The sequence below is a fragment of the Myripristis murdjan genome, chromosome 11, assembly GCF_902150065.1.
Source record: "Myripristis murdjan chromosome 11, fMyrMur1.1, whole genome shotgun sequence".
Taxonomy (NCBI): domain Eukaryota; kingdom Metazoa; phylum Chordata; class Actinopteri; order Holocentriformes; family Holocentridae; genus Myripristis; species Myripristis murdjan.
The window spans coordinates 2,734,617-2,740,454 of NC_043990.1; the positions used below are offsets into that span (position 1 = coordinate 2,734,617).

The following is a 5,838-nucleotide window of genomic DNA, read 5'->3' on the forward strand; positions in this document are numbered from 1 at the left end:
AGATGTTTCCATATCAACATGCTCTGCCCTGTGTGTTCGCTCCACTGTGATTATGCTGCCACGCCCTGATGAGTTTCACCTGTGTCCCATTACTTAGTGTATTTAGTCTCTGTGTTCCCTTCACTTTGAGGCAGTCAGTCTTTGAATATTGTGTCAGTCACACCAGCTTTATCTGTACTGTGTTATTCTCTCAGTGTATTTTTGACCTGGCTTTAGTCATGGCCTTGCCAGACTCTGTTTCCCTGATGTTCTGCCTGTCAACCTGTGTGATGAACATCTGCAAGTAAACACTGTTGGCTGACTTTGTTCCAGCCACTGAGTCATGGAACTTAGTCCTTGCCTGCCATCAGTCTAGTTGTTATAAGGAGAATCCTGCTGACTAAAGGTAGGCCTATAGAAAATTAAAATACATACAGTATAAGTTAAGATCAATGTAATCCCACAAATAAACCTAGTTATTATGGCTTTTATTGTTTATATCCCTGTTTTTGTATTGCTGCTTGTCATACTGTATTTATATTTTCAGTGTCCTAGTCCTTGATGAATTACTTTTGCTGCAGATCAATATTTTAATCCTATTTCACTGTGTCTGGATCTGTCCATGTGGCATGTGATGTCTGTCATATGAACCCGCTCATGAATAAATTAGAAAAACCTGGTTTGATGGAACACGTTGACAATGACCTTCATGCTCTGGAGGGCTATTCCATGAAAGCAGCTAAAGAAAACTGCGCTTACGTGATATAGCCTGGCTTGAATTAGCGTCAACTTCTACTAAAGCCTCAACCCGTGCCACTAACGCGATTCAGCCGTGTCTAGTCAACGTTAATTCTAGCCACGTCTGAACAAGCCTCAGGTGCGCGCGTTCACGGGGCACATAAGCAGCCCAGAACAGTCGATTGTCGAAACGAAGATACAACTGTCTCAAAAGGAGGGGAAAAGGGGAGCCTCGACATTTTCAGCGGCGGAGCAAACACTGCTGATGGAACTATATGAAGAATATAGGGAAATCATTCAAAACGATTTGATATGGAAATCAAAAAACTGGAGAAGGAAGTAGGCTGAGTATAAATTTAAACACAACAAAAAGCCATGGTTTGGACTGTATTTACTGCTTTCATTCTTTGTCTTCACAGCTTGAACAAAATGATGATGATTGAGTTTGTTTTGTTGTTTTTTTAAAATGGTTAATAGGCTAAATGATTTCAAAACTTAGGCACAGTCTTTCTGAAATTATAGTTACATGTAAAAATCCAAATAAAAAGGGATCATTCCAAAAGTGGGATGAATTGGGATTAACTGAAATATGTGTTCTTGTAAACGTCCCTCACCTATGTCAACTAACCTATTGGCTTCGGGCAGAATAGAGGGTCATCGCAAATTGCAGGTGGGAAATAAAATAAGGCGTCTTTTTTATTTAACCTCATGCTCTTTATAACTCCTTTATGTTCAACACTTGTTGTTGCATTTGATGTATGACTTGTGCTATATGAATAAAATTTGATTGAGTAATTGATTGTTTATTCGGTTGATTTCGGAGACTGACAGTGATAACACATGGTTTTCATTACGTTTATTTTTATTAAGTAAACACGTACATTCATGCTTGGTCACATTGTGGGAAATAGGCTACGTCTGAACTTATATTTACAAACACGGACATGGTGCTACATAATTAGCCTAAATTTGAATTTAATTAAATTAAATATATGATGCCAGGGCAACAATACAGACATGACGGAGCCTTCATTTGGGGGTCTGTTTGCGTCCGTCAGACATTCTCTGACAGCAGCTGAGCTAAGCCTGGCCGTAAGCCTGCCACAGAGCAGGCTAGTTCTGCTGACTGAGTTGCCATGGTTATTGAGCTGCAACTTATGGAGCTTAGCGTAAGTTCAATCAAGAAGACCATCTTTTGCCCGCTTTCATCAATAATTCTATTCCTCTGTTATTATGCCATTCACTCTTCTCTCGCATGCGCACTCATAATTTCCCGGCTGTCACTGTGGGGCTGTCAACTGAGCTTGATCAGCTGTTCTCGTCAGCTGTTCTCATCTTCCAATGGCCTAGCGCCTCACCTTCCTCGTTAGTCTATCAGCTTACCGTGGCTTTTTTAAATATGCCTCTCTCTGTGCCTCTAGATTCATGCTGCTGTCGTGCGCCCCTCCACCTCCCCATCGCCTCCTGGTCTTCCCAGATTCATCAGTTCAGCTCATCTTCAGCCCCATCAGTCACCACCCCACCACCACCACCAGTGTCTGGACTCCATGGGGGGATTTATTTAGATGCCGCTCAGGGCTGTCGCCCTTCGATTAAATCTCCCTGTAGAGTCTAAGCGCCAAAGTCTTGTCATTTAATAATTGCTCATCCGTTATAATAAACCCCTTTCATTCTTGATTCGTCTATGTGTCTCTTGATTGAAATATAAGCCACTTTGATGGAACGGAACTCTCACTTAAATTAACGAGGCTCATCGAAATAAGCCAGGCTATCCCGTTAGCCAGCTTGATGGAATAGGCCCCTGGTTTGCTGTGATCATGTTTGTTAGGTTTTGTGAGGCCAGCTGACGAGACGAGACTTTGACTGATTGAACAAGAATCAACATCTCTCCTTCAAAGCTGATATCAAATTAGACTCACAGGAAGAAGCTGACATCAGATCTGGGTTAGGCTTAGGTCTGAAGGAAGAATACTCATTTTTTTTGAGTATCTGTAGGCCTGATGAGTGGAAAAATACACAGGTTGTTTGAAGAACTAAAATAGAATGTGTAAATGCTTTTAACATTACACAGTAAGTTCTATGTTCAGTTGATAAATATTTTGTGCACTGAGTTATTTTCTGATGTCTGAAAAGCATTATTTCTGAATACAAAAACAAATAAAAGAGTAAAACATTAATTTGATGTTAAATGACACACTAAAATTCTGTTAAACTCTGATTTTGTGACTTTTTCACAAAGTCTCTAGTGTTTTAGTGTCTCTGCAGCTGTTGAGTCAGATCAGTTCCTCTCCAGCTGAGGGAAGTTTTTGTACAACGTTGTTTCACTGTGTGAACGGGAAGCTTTGACCCTGCTGACAGTAGTAAACTCCTGAATCTTCAGCCTGGACTCCACTGATGGTCAGAGTGAAGTCAGTCCCAGATCCACTTCCACTAAAACGACTTGAAACTCCAGACTCAAGGGTTGTGGCCAAATATATCAAGAGTTTAGGAGCTTCTCCAGGTTTCTGAAGATACCAGGCGAGATAGCTACCAACACTTGTACTGGTTTTACATCTGATGGAGACAGTCTGTCCTGGACTAACAGACTGAGATCCAGGAGACTGAGTCAGAGTGATTTCTCCTGATGAATCTGGAAAATATCCAAGAGAGCAGAAGGGTTATTGAGACAAATACAGCTTGGAGAAAGATGATGAATATGAAAACAGAAGAGGAGGATTTCTTTAACATGGAGAACAGATGGAAGAAGGTGAATGCTGCTGGTCTCAGTGTTTCTCCATCACAGCAGAAGATGATTGTGGTAAAGCTGGTTGCATCCTGAAGCCAAGTTTTCAGAAGAGAGTCTCACCCTGAACAAGGAGCCCCAGGGTGCCCAGCAGGAGAATGTGTGACATCATCATTGTGCTGCCGGCGTGTCAGTGGCTCTGATAGGCCTGGACAGCCACTGATCAACACTGGCCTCTTAACGGGTGGAGAGCAGAGAGGCAGGACACATATGCAAACACACACAACTATTTGAATGATCCTCCAGGGAACAGCGGACCCCCAAAACCTTGCTGAGAAGATAGAGGTGACTGTGAATAACAAAGGTCTTTCACATCTGAGCGGAAACAGAGAAAAACTGCTGAAGACAAGTGACTCATGACGAGGATAATGTGTTGAGAAACACCATGGTGAGAAGCTGGAATAGTGACTCCAATGCTGAAGGAACGGCTGGAGAAGCAGCTTGATTTAGGACATGGAGGATTTGCCGTCAGTGTGAATGGAACCAGGGGCAGGTAGCTAGGTGAGCGCTTTCTGAGCTGAAGAGCAGATCAGAAAGAGCAGGAATCTCAGATCTTTAAAGGGAGAGGCAGTTTGCCAGGCTTTCAGATGGACTGAGAGACGGATCCATCTGATGAATAAACATGAGGTCGGTGGGTTTGATTGGTCTCTGTCCATTTCAGCGAGAAGACCAGAACATTGTGAGGAGAACAACAGGTGGAATATGCAGGGGGAAGCAGACAGGTGGAACTCTACGGTTGAGGCTCTGAATATGGAAGATGTGAGAAAAGTGAAGGAGGCCAGCAGAAACTTGGCTTGAGTGTGTGGGCGTTATGTGGGTGGTGTCAACCTCAGGGAATAATGTTGATAGAAATGGAGAGAAGAAGCAGTGTTGAGAGAAAGATGATGAGAAGGCAAAACGGACTCCTGATGTTGGAGGCCTCTATAGAGCAGAGACATTTTGGGCCGTCTGGATGAGGCTTGGAGCAGCAGTCAGCTGCTTGGAGAAGAAGCTGATGCTCCTGAAGCATCAGGCTTTAAGGAGTTTCTGTCAGATGGTTTTTCTGCTCCAGCAGTCACTCACTCACACACTGTTTCACTTCCCTTTAAGAAGCCTCTCATACAAATCAGCACACAAACATGGTATGAGCTGACAACCTTTACATTACACTGGAAATAAAAGGAGAAAATATTTAAAGATATTTGAAAATTTTCTTTTCTACATCAGTTAATACATAGTACTTTTTTCAAAAAGTGGGGCAAAAATAGAGGAAAATCAGATTTTTAACACATTTTAAAGTACTTTTTTAATTTGTTGAAAGAAAAGTCAAAGTAAAATTACATTAATATGTGTTTGTTCTGCAGAAATCTGGAAAAAGAAGCCATCAGATATTAAATTAATGTACACATTTAGAAACATCCTGATGAGAGTAATGTGTTTTGCTGTTGGAGTGGGTCAGAGCATTTCCATAGAGAGCCACTTTGCATCAGCAGCACCATGCTCCAGTGCTCTGGGAGAGTTTATAGTCCTGAGAGTTGAAGACTGGATGACTGACAGCTGTCCTTCATGACAACAGAAGCCCCAGAAATCCTCCTCATCCAAACATGACTTTGAGCTCCATCCTCATCTGGACTCTCCTCTGCTGCTGCTTGACAGGTAAAGTCCAGAGAATCAAAGTCCTCTCCTCTATGAAGATCCGTCCCTCTGAAATGAAGCGGAGAAAAGCATGACACTGCTTTGTGTTTTTGTCTGTGTGTCCTCAGAGTCCAGAGGCCAGGTCACAGTGACTCAGCCTGGAGCAGTGAGGGCTGCTCTGGGAGCCTCCGTCAGCATCACATGTAAAACCAGCCAGAATGTTCATGTGTGGAACAGCAAACACATTTTAGCCTGGTACCAACAGAGAGATGGAGAAGCTGCTAAACTCATTTACTATGCTAATACTCGAGAATCAGGGATTCCAGGTCGTTTTACAGGCAGTGGATCAGGGAGTGACTTCACTCTGACCATCAGTGGAGTCCAGGCTGAAGATGCAGCAGTTTACTACTGTCAGAGTCAACATTATATCAATAGTAAAGCTCTGTTCACACAGTGAAAAAGCGTCATACAAAAACCTCCCTCAGTCAGACTGAACAGAAACAAGTGACTGGTGCAGCTGGAAGCTACTGCAGGGACTGATACAGTTCACTGAGGACACACACACACACACACACACACACACACATGGTTGATTAGAACATATCATCTTGTTGATAGTGTCAGTGTCAGTTTTCCCTCTGAGCTTCAAACAGCCACCTCCCACCTCAACAAGCTGAAAGTTCCCCCAAATGAAGAGGACAGTTCCAGTGAAGAAGCCCAATCAG

At 42.8% G+C, this 5,838-nt stretch overlaps 2 gene segments (V, D, J or C); one reads left to right on the forward strand and one right to left on the reverse strand.

Moving 5' to 3' along the window:
- Window positions 1-3,614, reverse strand: part of LOC115367587 (Ig kappa chain V-III region MOPC 63-like) — a 6,419-nt gene extending 2,805 nt beyond the window's left edge. Inside the window, 2 exon segments of the V gene segment in view lie at window positions 3,052-3,346; window positions 3,563-3,614. Coding sequence covers window positions 3,052-3,346; window positions 3,563-3,614 — 347 coding nt within the window.
- Window positions 3,615-5,082: 1,468 nt separating this feature from the next.
- On the forward strand, window positions 5,083-5,570 carry LOC115367927 (Ig kappa chain V region 3381-like). The segment is given in 2 exon segments: window positions 5,083-5,134; window positions 5,242-5,570. Coding segments are annotated over 2 exon segments (381 nt in total).
- Window positions 5,571-5,838: the final 268 nt, after the last annotated feature.